This window comes from Pseudoliparis swirei, chromosome 9 (genome assembly GCF_029220125.1).
Source record: "Pseudoliparis swirei isolate HS2019 ecotype Mariana Trench chromosome 9, NWPU_hadal_v1, whole genome shotgun sequence".
Classification (NCBI taxonomy): domain Eukaryota; kingdom Metazoa; phylum Chordata; class Actinopteri; order Perciformes; family Liparidae; genus Pseudoliparis; species Pseudoliparis swirei.
The window spans coordinates 25,456,937-25,479,121 of record NC_079396.1 but is presented as its reverse complement, the minus strand read 5'-3'; the positions used below and the strand labels follow the sequence as shown (position 1 = coordinate 25,479,121).

General features: G+C 47.5%; 1 protein-coding gene across 1 annotated transcript in view; it reads left to right on the top strand.

Annotated features, from left to right (window-relative positions):
• The window catches only part of tmcc1a (transmembrane and coiled-coil domain family 1a), a 40,394-nt gene that overhangs the window by 2,146 nt on the left and 16,063 nt on the right, over nucleotides 1-22,185 (top strand). Inside the window, 2 exon segments of the mRNA XM_056422728.1 lie at nucleotides 13,362-13,397; nucleotides 14,256-15,091. Coding sequence (XP_056278703.1) covers nucleotides 14,579-15,091 — 513 coding nt within the window. The 5' untranslated portion in view covers nucleotides 13,362-13,397; nucleotides 14,256-14,578.

The following is a 22,185-nucleotide window of genomic DNA, read 5'->3' as shown; positions in this document are numbered from 1 at the left end:
TCAAACATCACCCTCCTCCTGCCATTTAGTTTTGACCCCATTCAATTTTTAAATGTCGGTGTTCTTCGGTGGTGTTCTCGGTAGTCAACAAACAAACATAAAGTGCCTCACACTTAAACTTGGAAAACAATATTAATTCTAATAATTTTCTGGAGGTTTTAATTGCTGGCGTCAAATTGAACCCAAAGGGTAAAATATGTTAGTAAATATAAAGTTAACAGGAGGGTGAAACATTGAATCGGGTCAAAAAGCTGAAAAAAAGAGAGGAGGTTAAATATTTAATCGGTCAAAATGACCGACTAACCTCTAAGGTTAAAAGTGTTTTCCTTCCTTTTAAAGACAAAACTTCACACAGAGCTGTGTTTTCAAAGAGGCTCCTACATATACAGTGCCAGCGAGGTATTTAATATCGTGGATGATAAATTGTTTCTTCAGTGAAACATCAGATTAGTACAAAAAAAGTATATTGAGACCCCATTGGTCCTGTCATCTTTAACATTGAACAGCAGCAGAACCAGTGGCTTGGTGACTGACTGACATTCACATATGTCACCTTAACCTCTGGAGGCTGGGCATTTTATACATTTAACAAAATTAATTAAATGCACCGTTTAAAGACTTTTGCAAGTGACACACCCCCACGTGTTCTACATCAAACATTCCAGAACAATCTCAGCTCTGAAATGAGCCTCATTGTCCTCGCGCCGTGTCCTCTGGTTCTCTGACTGACAGGCTGCTAAATGAGCCTAACCTGTGAGGTGGGAGGTCCTTTGTGATTTACTGAGAGTTCATTGGTTTTTTTTTCCCCCCGAAATGTTGACAGACAAACGGATTGACCAATCACGTTGAAGGTTTCGTGTGTTCTTTTCGCGCCGCGTCCCCCGACACGTCGCCCTCCGTTCCTCTGAGTATCAGAGGCGGGAGGAAGGAGGAGCAGGAGGAAACCCGACTGATTCATCCACGAGTTAAACTGATTTATGATCCTTATTTTCGCGGAGAAATGATTGTTTTAAAAACGGAAACAGTGTCAAACCGTACTGCTGCGGTAAAAAAAAATAAAAAAAATGCTAATTTTAAATATTTTAGTGCGTTAATTGCCAACCAAATTATCATAGATTAACGCGTTAACGCTGACAGCCCTAATATATATATATATACCCATTTTTGGAACCTGCTGGTTTTGACACTGCATGTAAAGTATATACACACACACACACACACACACACACACACACACACACACACACACACACACACAGGGTTTAAGTGTGATGTATCCCACTATCTTCGGCATACTCTAAGTGGCTGAGAGCTTGGCTGCCCCTTCAGGGCGCTGAAAGCAGCCATTCATGTCTCCCTTCGACAGTCAGACCACCGCAATGACGCTTCCCTCCTCCTCCTCCTCCTCCTCCTCCTCTTCCTCCTCCTCCTATCCTGCTGCCCTCGCGTTGTGCCGTCCCGGTTGAGAGCTGAGCTGAGCATTGAGAATCTTTGTACGGGCCCAATGGGTTTACAACACAGAACTCAGTGGTCTCTGAAGATGGGAGTTTCCTCCTCCTCCTCCTCCTCCTCCTCCTCCTCCTTGTGATCAGCGCTGCGTAACACTTCGGTGTCGGACGTGGTGAAAATGTGCTTATCCCGGATCAGATCACAAGATTACCCGCGGCTCGCCTGACGGCCACAGGGGCTGATTGATTGGCCGCGTTTGGAGAAAGCTGGACTCTCTCTCAACAGAAGCTGCACACTGACACCGGATAAGAGAAGATGACGTGAAGTAGATTATCGGGAAAGGAATGCACCTGATGCTTTTCACGCATTAACCAAAAGACTTGAGATGCTTCGATGGGTATGGAAGGCAAAAAGTAACGACTTCCGATGTCGCACAGTCAAAAGCAAACTGTTTACGTCCTGTTTGGTTGGATGAGTTTCATCTCCTTTCGGGTGCTCCGATTCTGTAGTTCGAGGAACATTTGGCCATTAGTCGACCTCTAAATTGACCTCTAAATTGTCGGCGCATGTGACCGTGGACTGTGAGTCCATGTGGCCGTGTGAGCCCACGCTGTGACGGCCTGCTGCGTCCAGAATGGACCAGAGCTCTCGCACAATGTGTGCCACGCGGAGGCTTCGTCTGCTCCGCGCATCCCGAATAAAGACGAGTGGCGTCGCCGATAAGGGAACGGATCACAGGCCACAGAACATGTGAATACTTTTAATGATTCAATAAGAAAAGAAAACGCTCACGTGAAACAAACTATTTTTTTGTAACCCTCCTGCGTGGTTGCTCCTCTCTGCTGCAGATCAAAGCATGTGTGTGTATTGCAATGAGAGACATATACAGGACTGTCTCAGAAAATTAGAATATTGTGATAAAGTTCTTTATTTTCTGTAATGCAATTTAAAAAACAAAAATGTCATGCATTCTGGATTCATTACAAATCAACTGAAATATTGCAAGCCTTTTATTCTTTTAATATTTAATAATTTTTTAATTGCATTACAGAAAAGAAAGAACTTTATCACAATATTCTAATTTTCTGAGACAGTCCTGTATATATATATTATATATAATATATATTCTATAATATACATATATAATATATATCATATATATATATATATATATTATTGTAAAAGTCTCAAACGTTCCCGGACACTAACAACAGAAACACGTGTCTTGATGTGTGTTTCTACCTCGAGCTGAAACAACCCCGTCAGGACGCCACGGATCATCCTGTGTTTTATGAAGTTGTGGTTAATCCCGTCTGTAAAGTTATCGTCGGTTGCAGTTTTTTATATTTCGTGGTCCTTTTATTCCATCCCATAATCCATAATCGGGTTTTCCTTCAGTTCCTTTGGCATTCCACCGGTCTGAGCATCATTCCGGCAGAAACACACTTTTTCCCTTCTCTCTCTCTCTCTCTCTCTCTCTCTCTCTCTCTCTCTCTCTCGCCCCCCTCCAGCAGGGCGTTACTGTGAGGTGTCATCCGCGCAGCTTAACGCCAAATCATTCTTTATCGCTGCTGCAGTCCGAGTTGTTCTTTAAACTCCAACGCCGTCGGTAAACGTTCGTAGTGAGAAGCCGTAGCGTCCGACTCGTCTTGTCAAACCGGGCCTCTTCTTCTTCTTCTTCTTCTCCTCCCCGGCAGCACCGGCGCCCTCACTTCCAGAACGAAGGTGACATTCCTCTCTGAAAGCTGCAGGTTTCTATTGGCAACCAGCTGCCCCTCTCTCTCTCTCTCTCTCTCGTATCCCTTCCTGTTTGAAGAGGCAGAGGAGAAGCGGGGGTCACACAGGAAAAAAAAGGGGCGACTGGGGGCTTTTTGTTTTTTAAAGATAATTTTTTGTAAAAAAAGTTGTAACTTTGGAAGACAACTTTTCGCGTTGGGTTTCAGAGACAAAGTTTGAAACTCACAAGGAATAAAATCTTTCAACTGGGCGAAACTTCCCCAAAGAAATATAATGTTGCCCCTGATATCACCAGGAGAGGCAAAAAACGCCCCCATAATTCCGATAATTTAATAGCGTTTTGTTTTTCTTTGTCGTGTGTGTCCTTGTCTGTATTGCCTGTACAAGGTAGGTACACAAAAAAATCAATAAATATTATTTTTAATTATAAAAAACAAAAAATAAGTTAGAATTGTTAATAGTTGTTTAAAAAAATGTATTACAATAAATAACCACACAAAAAGAAGAATACAATTGAGTATAATTGTCTGATTTATGTTTTCTGATTGTTGTTTGTTCAAAAAATCAAAGAAAACACTTTGAATCCATAGACTACTGCCTAATAAGTCTTATTATTGCCATTTTTATGACAATTGCTCATATGCCTAAATAAGTATATTTCATATTTGTGAACAAAGATTAAATGTTATTTCACACGAGTAAAAAATAAATAAAAATGCCCCCAATTTATATGTAAATACCCCTCGGTTTCAGTCAGTGGGGTCAAAAATTGCCCCCGATAAAATATATGTATATATACAGGACTGTCTCAGAAAATTAGAATATTGTGATGAAGTTCTTTATTTTCTGTAATGCAATAAAAAAAAAAAAAAATGTCATGCATTCTGGATTCATTACAAATCAACTGAAATATTGCAAGCCTTTTATTCTTTTAATATTGCTGATTATGGCTTACAGCTTAAGAAAACTCAAATATCCTATCTCTAAATATTAGAATATCATGAAAAAGTATACTAGTAGGGTATTAAACAAATCACTTGAATTGTCTAATTAACTCGAAACACCTGCAAGGGTTTCCTGAGCCTTGACAAACACTCAGCTGTTATAAATCTTTTTACTTGGTCTGAGGAAATATTAAAATTTTATGAGATAGGATTTTCTGTATGTATAACTTCAAGACCCCCCCCCCCCCCCCCACCGGTCAACTGCAGAGGTGTCTGGTTTCCTGAGTCCAGAGATCTGACCGCAGAGTTATTTAAATAGTGGATGATTTACACATCGTGACTGAGTTGTCCTCACCTCTCCGTCCTGCGCCTTTAACACACTGCGTCCAGCCCGCTGCCGGTGACGGTTCCTTCCCCCGAGCCGCCGGTGAAACACCCGTCGGCTCGACGAGTGAGTCTTTGCGGACGGATTCAAATGTATCGCATGCGCTCCGGATTCCTCCTCGCGACCGACTCCCGTCCGTCGGCTCGGCGTGTCGGTGAATTATTCACCGGGACGCAGGCCGCGGCGTCGAGCACAGATGCAGAGATGTGTCCTTCAGCGCGCGGCCCCCAGACTGCCTTCAGCGGTGTCCGGGGGCCACGCGGTGTCCGGGGGCCACGCCGCCTCCTCGCGGCCTCTCGCAGCCGCCGACGTCCAGAATGGATGAACGCGATGTGGATTTTTTATACCTAAAGTCTCTCTGCTTCCTTCGCAGCTTCCCACCTCACAGTTTGGGGAGTTTGGCTTCACACCAACACACCACTTGTTGTCCCGTGTGTGTTTGAGTGTGCATGTTTACCTTCGCATTGAAAATGTGGAAGGTTTTGTTTTGATCGCCGTGTATTTATTTATTTATTTATTTGTATGCATATTCCTCGCATAACAAAAAAAGTTTTAAACCGAATCGCATGAAATTTGGTGGGATGATTGGTTATTATCCGGGGACCATTTGATTAAATTTTGGGATCAATCGGGTCAAAGGTCAAGGTCATGGATAGGTCAAAATCTTCTTTTTACCATAGCACGGTCCATTTACATCCAATTGTCATGCAACTAATGCCAACATGTTCATAATTCAATGCCCAATCTTGTGATATGCGAAGGTATGCGCTCTACCGAGTGCCCGTTCTAGTTTTATGTGTATTATTATGTTTTGTGAGGATCATTTGGTTTTGTTTTCTCAGTGTGGAGGTTCAGACGGTCTCCTGTTGCCTGAGAGACGTGAGGCTCCTCTAGATTAGAGGAACATGACACGACGTTCACAGAGTTACTGCAGCGAGAACTGCTTCACTATTTAAAGATGGAGGGGGGGGGATGTCCACCTGAGCAGTCAATCTCCCTCTCTGTGTGTGTGTGTGTGTGTGTGTGTGTGTGTGTGTGTGTGTGTGTGTGTGTGTGTGTGTGTGTGTGTGTGTGTGTGTGTGTGTGTGTGTGTGTGTGTGTGTGTGTGTGTGTGTGTGTGTGTGTGTGTGTGTGTGTGTGTGTGTGTCAGTCATACTGGCGAGCTCACGGCCGCTGCTGCACTGCTCCGATATGTCGATGACGGCTGATAAGAGTGTCTTCGTGGAAGCGTAGCCCCCCCCCCCTCTGGGCCCCCCTCTGGTGAACCCTGTGACCTCTGTTGTGACCTTTGCAGCAGTGTGTACTGTTTGCACCGGTTACCTTCGAGCACAAGGGAGATGTTTCGTGTGTGTGTGTGTGTGTGTGGGGGGGGTCTAGGTGTAAGTGTGTTTTTAGGTGTGTGTGTTTGTGTCTAGATGTGAGTGTGTGTGTGTTTGGGGGTATCTAGGTGTAAGTGCATTTTTAGGTGTGTGTGTGTGTGGGTGTGTAGATGTGTGTGTGTTTGGGGGAGTCTAGGTGTAAGTGCATTTTTAGGTTTATGTGTGTGTAGATGTAAGTGTGTGTGTGTGTGAGTAAATGATTACGTGTGTGTGGGTTTGTCCCGTTCCTGGAAAGCAGAGGGCCACTCTGGCAGCGGGGGCCTCACCTTGCACAATAGGGGCGTTGTGGCGCCTCCCGTCAGGGACCTACCTGCCGCTCACACACACTCTGTGCCGGGCGCCCCGGGCTGAACCCGACACGGCCGGGGAGGCGAGGGGCGGCCTTTGATCCAATCTGGCCTCATCTGTCTCTCTCTCTCGCCCCTCTCTCTCTCTCTCCCTCTCTCTCTCTCTCTTACTCGCTCGCCCCGTCCCACACAAAGAGTTGTGTCTCTTATCACACTCTTTGCAGTATGCAGAAGTCATCTCCTGCACAGAGCTGACACAACTGTGCTATTCTCACACACACACACACACACACACACACACACACACACACACAATAACGATTGTTCCTGCTTCCTGCCTATGCTGTCATTACGCAGCTGCTGAATGAGATATGGTCCAGTTTCCATTGGTCAAAGACAACACACACACACACACATATATATACGGACGTACACAGATGCAAATTTCCACGCCATATTTTTTATATAATCCGTCAATCTCTCTCTTTCCCTTTCCTTTTCTGTCTTTGTCTGATAAACACACACACACACACACACACACATTCGCACAACCAGTCGCTGCCAGAGCTCTCCGGCCTCGTCCCTCTCATTGATGTGTTCCTGTCAGTGAAGCGGCGGCCGGCGTGCGGCTCGGCGGGACAAAGAGGGGCCCTGTGCCCCGGACCCTCCGGAGGGGGAACACTGCGCGGCTTGTTCACGCGGCGACCATCGTTATGGGAGACGGGCTACGACTGTATGTTCAGAGATGAAGCGTCCAGAAACAACGCCGAGGCCAGATTGACCCCGCACACACACACACACACACACACACACACACAACTTTTATTTATGTCAAGAAGAACGGTCAATCTCAGTTTTGTAATTCTTAATCCCCGTTTTTAAATAATCCCCCTTTGATTGTTGCCTTTTGTTCAATAATGATAATGGGCGTGATGTTTCTATGCTGCAGAGCCCTCAGGGCGCCACCTCCCACAATGCACCACGAATACAGGGCGCCGCCTCCCACAATGCACCACGAATACAGGGCGCCGCCTCCCACAATGCACCACGAATACAGGGCGCCGCCTCCCACAATGCACCACGAATACAGGGCGCCACCTCCCACAATGCACCACGAATACAGGATGCCGCCTCCCACAATGCACCACGAATATAGGACGCCGCCTCCCACAATGCACTACGAATACAGGGCGCCGCCTCCCACAATGCACCACGAATATAGGACGCCGCCTCCCACAATGCACCACGAATACAGGGCGCCACCTCCCACAATGCACCACGAATACAGGGCGCCGCCTCCCACAATGCACCACGAATACAGGACGCCGCCTCCCACAATGCACCACGAATACAGGACGCCACCTCCCACAATGCACCACGAATACAGGACGCCACCTCCCACAATGCACTGGGACCTCCGTTCTTACTGGGCACTAGAAACAGAACTCACATTCTCGTTATTGATGTGATTAGTTGTTAAACATTTGGATTTTAGTCTCGTTATTCACGGGGACACTGAATCTTTCGATTTAAAGATGATGTTGGGGGGTCACATTTCACCTTCTCCCCCCTCCTCTTCCTCTCATGTGGTAAACCCCGCAATGTCCTCAAAGAGGCGTGGCGTCCTTCTCGCCGTCGCTTCTCCTCTTCTTGTCGTCGGCACGGCGACGATGAAGGTGGCCTGTCCCGGGCGCCGGCCGACCGCCACTCACGCTCACCTTCAACGTGATGGACGGGCCCTCGGCGCCGCTCTGCTCTCCTTTCTTTCTTTCTCTCCCGGCGGCGTCTTCGCGTGCTGCCGGTTACTTGTTGAAGGTTTTGAACAGAAGCTCTGTCCATATTTTAAACATTTAATTGTTCTTTGATTCTCACTTGCTTGCCGCCACATGACACATTGTCAGTTTGAGCTGTTTCCAGGGTTCCTACGCTCATGGAAAACCTGGAAAAGTCATGACATTTTAAAATGTTCATTTCCAGGCCTGGAAAAGTCATGGAAAAGACGTAAATCATAAAAGTTTTGAAAAAGTCATGGAAATCTGTTATAATCACATCATTTACGCCGAGTTTGATATAATTAATATGTTTTTTAAAGAAAGACGCTCAAAATATAAGCCGGCGTACGCCCTCGATACACAACATTTTCTAAATTGTTCACGTTTATACCGAGATTTCAGTTTGGTGATGGACATTTGGTTTAAAGTCATGGAAATCCATTGGTCAAAATGTGTAAGAACCCTGTGTTTACCATGCCCCCCCCCCCCCCCACACACACACAGATGTATGGCTTTGTTCCAGTCTCTGGAATATGACATCTCAGGAACGCCGGACTCAAAGAGAAACGGAGTCGCACTCGGTGGTCAAAGGTCAAGGTCGTGAAGTCTCTAGAAAAGAAATCGCTTCAAATTCAGCCACCTGATTCAACTGCAGTGGTCAAAGGTCACTGGGACCTCACCAAAGCACGTCTTACGTTGCAATATCTACAATTTTTGGGGGCATATCCTGGATGTAAACTGCAACCTGATGAGGCTGTGGCTCTCGTTGCTTCCAGCGCGCCGCCGGCTGAGCTCTGCTGAGCTTTCACCGTCTCTCCAAAGACAATGACCGCAGCAGCGCGCTGAATGGGAATGAGCCACAGAGCGTGTGTGTGTGTGTGTGTGTGTGTGTGTGTGTGAACAAGGAGATGCGTGAGGGACACACGGCTCCGGAGAGGCCATTGTCCGTGTGGTCGTTTGTAATTCACCCCTGACGGTATTGTTCTGAGGAACATGCTGACTCCATCCCAGCTGCCCGCTGACGCCCGATGATCTGTTTCAGTGGTGGGCGGGGCTTAAATACACCACAGTACAGCCACACGCACACACGAGCATGTGAGTCGCCCCAAAGTGTCACGCTTTTGTTTTGATTCGCCCCTTTCAGGGGAGGAAGAAAAGATTTTTTATTTTTTTTATTTCTAGCTAATCTTTCTTGATTGGTGCGGTGTTTCGGTATTTTCGGCGCCGTGTCGGAGGCGTAGAATGTTGTGACGGTCAGTAATCTGGGCGGTCGTCGCTCTCATCGAGGTGGAACGACTCAAAGGGAACGAAGACGCAGGGCCTCTCGTACACAAACGGTAAACCTCCGGCCTCGACTCCCGGAAGAGGATTTAGGTTATAAAACCGGAGGCAATTAAGAAAATGTCCAATCCAGTGCTGGGATCATCCCGTGGATGAAGGAGAGGATTTATAAACACACACGGGGAGGGATGGGCTTCAGGACCGGATTAACTAAGGTTGACCCAAACAGCGGCACGGCGCTCCATTGTAATCCATTACTCTGAAGTGTGAGGGTCATGCGTCTCCACACGGCCCGCTCCACTCTTACGGGAAGTTCATATCGCGGGCATCGGACGTGAACATCTGTACACGTGAATCCTTCTGCTTTAGTTCTACATGAAGGAAAATGAAGATTCAATCAATGGTTTAAAGAAATTGAAGCTCACTCACGTAAAACGAGAAGGTTTGCGTTGATCTCCGCGGGCCAATCAAACTTTATCAGGGTTCGTACGGTCATGGAAAACCTGGAAAAGTCATGGAATTTTAAAATGTTCATTTCCAGGCCTGGAAAAGTCATGGAAAAAACTTAAATCATAAAAGTTTGGGAAAAGTCATGGAAATGTGTTATCACATTTTCATTTACGCCGAGTTTGAAATAATTAATATGTTTTTTAAAGAAAGACGCTCAAAATATAAGCCGGCGAAGACGCCAAATTTTCTACATTTTTCATGTTTATACCGATATTTCAGTTTGGTCGTGGAGATTTGGTTTAAAGTCATGGAAAAGTCATGGAAATCCATTGGTCAACATGTGTAAGAACCCTGTTTATTCTTAGGTCAGGGCTCCAGACTAACTTTTTTTACTAGGAGCACAGTGGCCCCTAACTTAAAATTTTAGGGGCGCAAGCAGAAAATGTAGGGGCGCACACAGGGTTTTTCCTGGGTCATAATGGGTCTTCGGTGCTCCCCAAAAAAAAGTTTGCGCGCTGCGCGCGCACCATCTATTCATACAAGTCGAGCTATTGAGTGAGTGATCAGCAGCTGGCCGATCTGTCCATTCACGCACCTCACAGTTGTGTATTGATCAGACAAGAAGACACGCTTATCAACTCCAGTGGTTCCCCTACCATTATAACAGGGTGAAATCTCCACCCCCCCCCCCACGTCAACAATTCTCGGCTCGCGTGACAGAGCGATGCGCGCGCCGACATCGAAGTTCTGCCGTGATGCGCGCACACGGGTGAGCACACTCTCACCACCCCCCCCCCCACCCATTGATTGAATGCATTCATAGAAAGCAGTTTCTCTTAGGAAACGGAATCAAAAATAAATATTACTATGCAGCACGTTCTCTTTTCAATACCATCTAGGGTTTGATGATGTTATGATTAGAGATGCACCGATCAGGTTTTTTGTGCCGATCACCGATCACTGAAATCAGTATCTGCCGATCACCGATAATACCGATCACTGAGTCGATTGAAGCATTCTATTTATTGTGTAGTATTATTGCCTAGGACTATGAGGAAATACATATATAAAGCAACTCAAACATTAAAGAAATTACCGATTTCTTTAAACATTTAGGACTTTTACTTTGAAAAATGTCCTAATTGATACATTAAAATTGTTTGATTGCTATTGTAGGGGATTTCAGATATGTATGGAACACATCTGCATTATTCATTTCCTGGAACTCTTGGGGAAATCTATATACAGGACTTTTCTTAACATACAAAAGTCTGACTTATTTTATAAACTCTTCCTTGGTCCAGTAAAATGTTTTAATGTTAGCATAATTTAAGCTAAATCTCAGAAATGATCTATAAAGATACAAAATCAGTTCATTGTTTACTTTTATATGTTCGTGTATGATTTGTCGACATCTTATTTTGAAAAACGGATGTTGTTTCACGTGGTTCTTTCCGCTAACTTTGCAAAACCGGATGTTGTCACTTAAATCCTTCCGCTAACTTTATCAAAATCCTCGCGCGCTCCCGATCCAATGTGTTTACCGTGAGCATCAGTCTATAGGGGCAGACATGTGAGAGTCGGCTGAGTCGACCCAGAGATTCAACTCGGGGGACGGGGACGCCGCTCGGTGGTGAGGATCCCCTCTGACCTCTCACTCTGCGGCCCTCGGCTGCGGTGCGCCTCTTTTCACACATTAGCCCCCCCCCCCGCTCTCACACACAGGCCAGCCTTCTTCTTCGGTTTTCGTCTCCTTTCTTCTTCTTCTGGAGTTAATGTCGGTTAGCAAACCAGTCATTCAGGCATTACCGCTAACTATAGTGGGCTGAAGTGTAGAACAAGTTTGTAAGCAACACAAATATTTAATAACAAAAAAAGAAATCTGCTAATTTACTGGTCGCGCATGCGCGAGTTGATGAAAAATTTACTCGCACTGTGTCTAATTTTAGGCGCAAAATGCGACCATTTGGTCGCAGTCTGGAGCCCTGGAGGTACAGATTTATTTCGTGAGAGGAGATTTCTTTCGTGTTTGCAACGTAGCGGCGTGTCATGAATCACGACACAGGGTTCTTACGGTCATGGAAAACCTGGAAAAGTCATGGAATTTTTAAATGGTTATTTCCAGGCCTGGAAAAGTCCTTGAAAAACAAAATTAAATCACAAAAGTTTGGGAAAAGTCATGGAAATTTGTTATATTCACTTGTTCATTTACGCTGAGTTTGAAAAAAAAGGAAGAAGCTTAAATTATAAGCAGGCAATTTTCGTTGGCCATAGCAACAGCAGCTGAGGGATAATCCATGATGTATACAAACGAGATTTCACAAAATGTTTGGTCGTGGAAATTTGGTTAAAAGTCCTGGAAGAGTCGTGGAAATCCATTGTTCAAAATGTGTATGAACCCTGATGATGACATCCTGTCATCATTTCATCACGGAATATGGATTCAAATATCTAAAAGGTGTCAGTCGGTGCCCGGCTGCAGGAACTAGCAGGTTATTCAATCGTACGGGCGCCGGTGGACACGCCGCCGCCGCCACAGGGAGCGCACGCTCCGCATCCGCTGCTCTGGATCCGCTGCTCTGGATCTGCCCGTTGCAGACGATGAAGAGGAGAAACCAGAGCGTGAAGGAGCCTTTTCTCGACGGGGACAACGTCGCCATTGTGATCGACTGTGACGCTCCTTCATGCTCGCTCTCCGTCTGTCTCCGAAACCCCAACAGCTGACTGTGTGTGTGTGTGTGTGTGTCTGTATGTATGTGTGTGTGTGTGTGTGTGTGTGTGTGTGTGTATGTGAGAGTAAGTCTGTGTTCTTCTTCATGACCTGAAGGAATATAGTTTGAGTGCAGCCGTCCGTCCCCAGGGCGCCGACTGTTCCTGCCGCGCTTGTTTTGCTGCTCTCAATGGGAGACGCTGTTGATGCTGCAGGGAGGGTCTGTCTCTCTGTCTGTCTGCCTGTCTCTCTGCCTGTCTGTCTGCCTGTCTGTCTGCCTGTCTCTCTGCCTGTCTCTCTGTCTGCCTGCCTGTCTGTCTGTCTCTCTGTCTGTCTGCCTGTCTGTCTGTCTGCCTGTCTCTCTGCCTGCCTGTCTGTCTGTCTCTCTGCCTGTCTGTCTGTCTCTCTCTCTCTCTGTCTGCCTGTCTCTCTGCCTGTCTGTCTGTCTGCCTGTCTGTCTGCCTGTCTCTCTGTCTGCCTGTCTGTCTCTCTGCCTGTCTGTCTGCCTGTCTCTCTGTCTGTCTGCCTGTCTGTCTGCCTGTCTGTCTCTCTGCCTGTCTGTCTCTCTGCCTGTCTGTCTGTCTGCCTGTCTGTCTGTCTGTCTGCGGGTCCATCTCTCTGAGCTGATCCCTAATCCACCAATCAGGTTCCTCCTCGAGGAAGACGGCTTGTCCGCCGTCCGCTCCGGTTTCTTCACCGAATGTTGTTTCTCGTGCGTCTGGAAGGACGAGGAAGGCCTCGCCTTTAGGGGATGCCAAATGAGCCCCCGGAGGAACGGCGCACAGCAAAGCACGTGTCCTGTTCCAGTATGCCCGGCGGGCTCCCCAGCCAAGACCTTTTTTAATCAAGATTACCGCCTGCAAACCGAATGATATGCCAGATTGTTGGAGCATCTCGCGGTCAGAGTGTCTTGAATACTGAAGTTTCTTCTCTTATTTTTTATCCCCTTCCTCCCATCCTCCCTCAGGTGATCCAGTGAGTCACGCCGACAGTCAGGCTGATGGTGAGTGAGTCCTTATTTCTCACTCTCGACCCTCTTCTCTTCATCCTTTCCTCCGCCGGCCTCTTGTGCCTTTCTGACTCCGCCCCCCCCCCCCCTCTGTTGTTTATTTTCTCACCCTGCACGCACCTGCTTGAATTCATCTATACTTAGTTTTTAAAAATCTTCCAGCTTGTTATCCCTTTTTTTTCTTTCTTGCTCTTTGCCCGTGAAACATCGGCCTCCCAGCTGTCACCGAGACCGGCAGCCTGGCCGATGCCGTCTGCAGCCGGCGACGCGGCGTTTGGCCTTTTTATTATTTAAAAAAAACACATAACGAGCGCAGATTTATTTTGGTCGGTGTGCAAAATTCCTGGTTGCAATCGAGGAGATGGGGGGGGCGGGATTAAATGGATGCGAGCCAATCAACCAAATGACAAAGGCTGATGTCGTTAATCCGTGAAGAAGAAGAAGAAGAGGAGGAGGAGAGGCTTTAGTAACGTGGTCTTCTCGCTGCTCAACCTGTTGCGTCTCTTCTGCCACTAACTTCATATTTGTGGATAAATGTTCTGCAATTTGAATAATGAACACTGCTGCACGCAGTACGCTTTTTAAAACAAAACCCCTTAAGACCCCTTAAGACCGCTTAAGACCTCCCTTTGCTGTTGAGGCTTTTCCGGCGGTCTCGAGTGCCAATCAAATATTTTGCACACTGATTTTTTTTGGGTGCTGATGAATGGCGTTTAGTTTGGTTGAAAACCATGTGCATGAAATGTCAAAGATGCAAAATGTCACGAGTTAGAAAAGGAAAATGAGTGTTTTCATGTCACTGGATCTCGGCGCCATTGCAGCTTCTCATAATCCATAACCTCCTCTCTCCAGCTTCTGGCTCCTGAATCACAGATGCATGCTCCCAATGTGGATCCTTCCCTCTGACCTCCACTGAGCCGCTCCAAGCCTCCAGCAGACAGACCCATCTCCACTCTACTCTACTCTAGTCTTCTCCTCTTCAGTCCTTATCCTGCTCTGAGCCTCTGGCGTCTCACTGATAAGACAGGGACGTGTCTGATTGGACGATTCCTCCCTGCTATCCACGCAGCCGGGCCCCAGTTCAGGTCCTGGAACTGGAAGAGAGGTCGGGGGGGTCGCAGGGCCCCGAGTTGAAAAGGGCCTCGTCCCAGTCGGAGCGCCCCTCCCTCAGTAAGATGAGCGTGGGGGGTCTGGGCCAGGGGCTGAAACAGCTGTTCCAGCATCAGCGTAAACGCCTCTCTCGCTCCGCCGTCCCCTCTTCGTCGTCCTCCTCGTCTTCGTCCGTGGCGTCGGCGAGCGGCGCCTCCCCCTCCGCCCCGGAGGAGGACGCCTCGGGGCCCCCCCGCCGTCCCGAATCTGACCCCCTCTCTGCACCTGTGGTTCCCCCCGCAGCCGGCCGGGGCTCGGGCGTCGCCGCGGCAACGATGAGGCGCGGCACCAGCCTGCAGAGCCGCCGCAGCAGAGCGCCCGGGTCGGGATCCGGGAGCGGGGACCGCGACCCGCTCCTGCGAGGCAGCCCCCGGACCCCGCACCGCCGCCACACACACGACCCGCAGCAGCACACCAGCCGCCCGCGCTCCTCGTCCATCAACGCCGCCGCCGCCGCGCCCAGCAGCCCCACGCCCGGGTGCACCGGAGGCGACGTGGTGCTGTCGTCGGGGTACCAGTCCACGGAGGAGACGGACAGGGTGAGTGACGGCAGCCGGGAATCGTCTCATCTTTGACCCGGTTTACTTTGCTGATGATGTAACATCCTGTGCTGCGTGAGCAGGTCACGCATCACACGACACCGCAGACCTCAGGACCGGTTCACGACTCGTTCTTCAGTCAGGCGCCCACACACACACACATTGAAATGAATAGTCCTTGCGCTACTCCTTCCTCCGGTTCACACTGCAGGAACACGGAAGGAATCTTGACGCCTCATTGTAACTTCAGATATACCTTGAAATATATATATATATAATATATATATATATATTTAAAAAAAATATATAATATATATATATATATAATATACATATAATATATAAATATATATATAAAAGTTTAAATCACTTCTTAAAACCCATTTTTATAGAACAGCTTCTAATTGATCGAGTCTTTTTATGCAGAACTTTGGTTCCCTTAATTTATTTTTTATTTATTTTTAATTTGATTTAAATTTAAATATATTTCTATTTTTTAAATGTAATATTGGTTTCTTGCTATTCAATTTGTTTTGCTTTGACTCTGTGGAGCACTTTGTAAACATTGTTATTAAAGGTGCTATATAAATAAAGTTATTATTATTATTATTATTATTATTATTATATAGTATATTATATATTCTGCACACTATTATTTCCAACAAGATGGAATGATTTAATGCCCAGAATTACCAGGAGAAATTCCTAACCCGTTTTATTGTACATATGGGCCCTGACTGATTTTCAGACACATTGTGAATCCAACCATTAAAAGCAAATTACTCTTTAGATATTTTTTGCTTTACAGTAAATTCTGCAATATATCAACATTCTTTAAAAATCCAGATCTTCTGTATTCTGCTCGGACAATCATCAATTTGTGTAGCACTTTTTTTATTGTCAGACGATAGTTTTTTAAATCCAGAGAATGTGTGAAAATGAGTATGTGAGGTGAAATGTTCTACGACTCGACGTGTACGTGTGTCGCTATCGGTCGGTTAAAACCTCACAGCCCTTTACGACCTTTGACCTCGAGTTCAGACTTTGAACCTCCTCCTCCTCCCCGCGAGACTTCAGTTGGCCTCGTCTGCCACCGGAGGGCGCTGTCGGGTCAGCCGGCCTGCTGTAGGAGGTTGTGTCTGCTCGCCAGCTGACTTCTGTTCTTCTTTTCGGGGTTCATGAAAGCAGCCGAGGACTCGGTGCCGGGTGTCACGGGCGGAGCGATGCTCGGCAGAGCGGAGTGAGGCGGGACCTGTAGGTGTGACTGTCCAACTTCCCTGAAGGCTTCAATCTAAATTTAGATCCCCCCCCCCCCCCCCCAAGTATCCTCCAGATGTATGTGACCTCACCTGGAATGAAGGGGCGGGGCTAAGGTTAGTCCGCCTGACAGACGAGCATCAACCGGCAATGTCATTCAGGTCGCCGCGGTTACCCTGAAACTTGCAGCAAGCTTGCCTCGAACTACGCCACACACACACACACACACACACACACACACACCCCAGCCCAGGTTGCCATGGTACAGCGTGGTTGACCTTGGATGTGTGTGACATCCAGTTTGTTCGTGGAGGTTGAGAGGGATGCTGTGTGTGTGTGTGTGTGTGTGTCTCAGAAAGGATGATTCCTTTCTTTCTTTTTATTTCCTCCCCCTTTTGCTCCCCTCGCAAGTTCTTCCTCTTTCCTTCCCTGCCCCCCCTCCCTATCTCCCTGGAGATAGTTAGTATAGACAGTCTGCTGGTCCCTCCTCCTCCTCCCCCTCCTCCTCCTCCTCTCCCATCTCCTCCTCCTCCTCGCCCAACCCTTCGACTCACTGACAGGAAGCAGGAGGCAACCTTGTCTCATCCTAGATGAGTGAGAGCCGAGCGCCGAGGCTGTGTGTGTGACGGAGGATGTCGAAGGGTGTGTGTGTGTGTGTGTGTGCGTGCGTGTGTTTGTGTCTGTGTGTGTGCGTGTGTTTGTGTTTGTGCGTGTGTGTGTGTGTGTGTGTGCGTGTGCGTTTGTGTGTGTGTGTGTGTGTGTGCTGGTAATCATTTGACAGCCATGTGGTGTGAGGATCTTGTGTGAGAGACGGAGCTCAGGGGATCACTGTGAATACGAGTCGAAGGCAACACAGCTGAGCTGACTTCCCCTCTCCCTATCTCCCTCTCTCTCTCCCTCTCCTTTTTTTTCTTTTTCTTCTTCCTCTTTTTCTCTCCTCACTTTTGTTTGCATAGTAGAGGAAAGCGGCGTGGACTAGAAACGTGTGTGTGTGCTCATGGCTGTTTGGAGAGGAGGGTAGCGCGTGCACGTGAGTGTGTGTGTGTGTGTGTGCATATGTGTGTGTGTGTGTGTGGACTCTACATTGGGAGGCCACTCGTCCTCTGAAGAGAGATCCGTGTAGAGGAGAGGAACGGGGGTTCAGGATGGTGCAGCGCTTCAACCTCCGGAGACAATACTCCAAGGTAAGCAGAACACACGCCGGCCGCATCGGACCACGCCCCCACGCCCCCGCCTCCACGCCTCCACGCCCCCACGCCGAAGCTTCGCCCTGAAGGCACGCCGTCTTCATGCATTTGCTTCATCTTTCCGTCTTTTCCGTCTCCCAGCTGTTTGATTCAGTGTCAGGAGTTTTTAGTTTTTCCTCTCGGCTGCTCGACCCGGTTTGGTTCGGGCCGGCAGTCCAAACGTGAGTTGTACTCTTGCAACAAAAGAAAAAGGCGATGGACGCAAGAACCGTGCAAACGATGCTTTTAACTGATATATATATTTGATTTTCAGTCTTCTACTCCCCTTTTCTCGGCGGTTCGCCGCGAGCGGTCCGTCTCCGCACTTTATCTTAACTCTCGTTAAACAGTAACTTGTGTTCAGAGCGGCGGTCAGAGCCGTCGCCAGGGGGGATGTAATTATTGGTAAATATTGCGTTTCATTGCCTCTGATCGGGGGGGGGGGGGCTCGTTTTCTAGCTCTGCAGCCGCCTCCGAGTTGGATCCGTCTCCTCTGGAGCTGCTGGAGGCGGCGGAGGCGTATTGGAGCTCGGCGCTCGGCCGGAGGGATTCATCACGATCGGCCGCCGATTAATTGATCGACCGCGCGTTCGTTGAAACGCCTGCGAGGAGCGACACGCAGAGACGGAGACCGGCCTGGTCCTTCTTCTCTCTCTCCTCGGAGGGACGGAGAGCAACGAAGAGTGGAAGAAGTGACGGGCTGCAAGGGGTTCTGGGTAAAAGAAGACGAGAAGAGGAGGCTCTCGTGGGACTCGAGCTGCAGAGAGAGAGCAGGAGCTGAACCTCGAGGCGACCGCAGCGGCTTCTTTTGACTGAAGCCGTGTCTTTCTTTTGGAGGAGTCGACCTCCTCCAGGTTCACTGACCTCGGGTAGATTTGAGCCCGTGTCTTCCCCCCTCCCCCCGTCTCCGCCCGTCTTCTCCTTTGTCGTCTTCTTTAGTCCGCCACCATATTTTAATTTCGACGTGGAGGTTACCCGCCGTGTTCTCCCGAACCGTCTCCAAACAAAATGCCTCGTATTTGAAACACTTCATGGCAGCGGCGAGTCCCACAGCTGGATGACATCATGTTGATGTCCAACGCCTGCATTAAAACATAAAAATAAACATTTTTTTTTATTTTAAGATCCAGGGCTATTAAATGGCACATTCTGTTTCTTCTTCTCAGCTGCCTTCATATAGTTATATCTTTTAAAATATACTAAAAACAGGACCATGATGAACACAGACACAAGTTAGTTATTAGTACATCATATGGAGAGGAGTAATTAAGTTCCTTATGACATTATCTCTGTAACGTACCTATAGATTAAATCATACAACGGTAGATCTATCGTGTCGGGGGCGTCGATCGGCCGGTTTGTTTCTTCCAGACTGATCAAAATAATAGATTTGGAGAAATGTATGAATTGTAGCGTGGGTCAATGATTTGTAATACGGGCACATTTTAAACTAGAACGGGCACTCGGTAGAGCGCATACCTTCGCATATCACAAGATTGGGCATTGAATTATGAACATGTTGGCATTAGTTGCATGCCAATTGGATAAAAATTGACCTATGGTAAAAAGAAGATTTTGAACTTTTCATGACTTTGACCCGATCGATCCCAAAATCTAATCAAATGGATAATAACCGATCATCCCACCAAATTGCATGCGATTCAAGAAGATTTTAACCTTTCCATGACCTTGACCTTTGACCCGATGGATCCCAAAATCTAATCAAATGGTCCCCGGATAATAACCAATCATCCCACCAAATTTCATGTGATTCGGTTTAATACTTTTTTAGTTATGCGAGTAACACGCATACAAACAAATAAATAAATACACGGAGATCAAAACATAACCTTCCGCATTTTCAATGCGACGGTAACGATTAGTATCCATAATTGCATACTGGATGCGCATCGACATTGTTGGGTGGATTAAATGTATATAAATAACTCTGCTCTCCGGGTTTCGAGTCCATCGCTCACAGTCGCCGTGTCTCGTGTGAGGACGCGTTTTGACGTCGGACGTCGGGAGGATTTCGCCATTTCTCGTCAACACAGACTCGCGTAATGAAGAAGTGGGAGTCGCCGAACATCCCCTGGTCCCCCGAGGCGTGTCCCCCTCCTCTTCTCCCTTCGGGCTGCGTGTTGATGAAGGCAGCTCGTCCTGAGGTCATGTTTTGGCGACATTGAGGCATTCTGCTCCGTCACATTCGCTGCCTACGCTCATATTATCACCGTCGTGCTCTTCGTCGGATCCTTTTCCGACTCTTTGAGATCCCAATTATTTTTTTTGCAACGTAGAAAAGTCTGAACGCTGCAACCGCTTAAATATTCTCAACCGGCTCATCATCTCGCGACGCCGCTGCGACATTTTAACTGCGGTCGAGAGGAGTTTGTGCCGAGTTGAGGGCAGTTGCTTGAATATAAAATGACTTGCCCGTTGAATCCAATGAATCGCTTCCTTAAAATCTAGTTTTGAGGATATTTTTTTTTTAGAAAGTCCTAAAATTCAAAGCCTCAATAGAAACTTTGAATGTAAAACAAACACAAGAAGACTAATGCGTGCTCTCCCAAAGCGGCGCCTCTGCGGGTCATCACACACACACACACACACACACACACAGTCACACACGCAGTCACACCTGTGTACAAACAAGCAGCTGAGTTTCGATTGACTTTCCGTGAAGATGATGAAGCGTGTGCTCTTCAGAGGTGATGTCACCGCACTGCCGTGTTTGCCAACTACCGGGCCGTGGCAAATAGTTTTTCGTGTGTGTGTGTGTGTGTGTGTGTGTGTGTGTGTGTGTGTGTGTGTGTGTGTGTGTGTGTGTGTGTGTGTGTGTGTGTGTGTGTGTGTGTGTGTGTGTGTGTGTGTGTGTGTGTGTGTGTGTGTGTGTGTGTGTGATCTCCTCTCGCCCCACCTCTCTGTGGGATGCCACGATGGAGCCAGGTCTCCGTGGCGATGTGAGAGCACATCAGTCAGCATCACAGGTTTATCTATCTATATCTCTATAAATAGATCTCTATATCTATCTCTCGATATATCTATTTATCTATCTATTTGTCTATCTATCTCTATATCTCTCAATATATTTATCTCTATATTTCTCAAAATCTCTCTCTCTCTCTCTCTCTCTCTCTCTCTCTCTCTCTCTCTCTCATATATCTGGGTCCGATGCTCCGGCCGTGGAGCCCCTTGCCCGTCTCCGTGGTAACAAGGGTGATGCTCAAAGAGGGCCGTGGCGACGTTACCCGGCTGAGCGCTCACAGGTTCCCCGTCCAGTGGAGGGAATGAACCACTTCGCTGAGGGGGGGGGGGGGGGATTGCACTCCTGTGTGTGGGGGGGGGGGGGTCTTCCACTTCAAAGATAATAAGTCAAGCAAAGTAAATTAATCATGCAATTTAAAATGTTATGTTGTCAATCGAATGAAACGCTCCTCTGTTTTGTGTGTGTGTGTCTTTGTGTGCGTTTGAACTCTCCACCTCACCGTTTGTGCTTTTTGAAGCGTCGCCCGAGACTCTTTAATGAGGCTGTTGAATATTCATCTGTGATTATACATGTAGGCCAACGCCCTCATCCGGTGCTATCAGCACACACACACACACACACACACGTCGCAGGCTTCACAGTAGATGCATAAGATAATTGAAGTGTGAAGCCATTAAGGCGGGTGTGATGTTGTGAAAGGGAAGCCTCAAAAGAGAGACGGGGTGGAGGAATGTTTGAGAGGAGAGGAGAGGAGAGGAGAGGAAAGGAAAGGAAAGGAGAGGAGGCCGTGTGTTTGATGCCCACTCTTCCCTCTGTCAGTGTCTATATGTTTTTATATAATCTTTGTCTGAATGAATATTGATCGACAGATATCTGAAGGTTCCTCTCATACTAATATTTTTCCCCCTAGAGGAATATGTTTGTTTTTTAACTTGTTGATGTCAGAGATTTTTCTCCTTCTTATGAATCACTTGCATCCTGAATGTTGAATGTTTGCTGTGAGCCAATGAGGTCGTGTGCTTTGTCAGCACTGAGTCACTGTCGGTCATCCTTTGTGTATTTATTTTTGGCCTGCAGCTGGTCCTTCCTCTTTGTGTGTGCGAGTGTGTGTGTGTGTGTGTGTGTGTGTGTGTGTTCTCAGCCGTTGCAGAACAGCCACATACCTGGTCAGTCACTCCAGGATGTTCTGCTCGCCTCTGACCCACATCTCTGTTCCTCCTTCGCTGGATTCATTTCTACGGTCGCCGGTCCCCACGAGCTCCTCGCCGTGTGCCGTCGCGGCGCGGCGCGAGCACTCGGCTCTTCTTCTCTCTGCCCGGAGAGGTCGGGGGATTTTGTTTGCGAAGGGAAATTGCGAATTCTGAGGGAGGGAGAGCGGAGGGAGCAGCCTGAGCCGCTCGCCGCACGCCGTTTGTGTGACTGTGATGAATTATGGATGAGGCTATAGATCTCTGAGCACAGCTCTGCTCCACTGACCCACTTAGAACACACACACACGCACGCACACACACACACACACACATACACAATTGACAACCTCTCGAGAGAAATCGTCATGTTTTGTCTCTTCTAATAACCATAATCAATCCTCTCATTTCAGGTGTGTCAGCAATTTTAATTTTTTT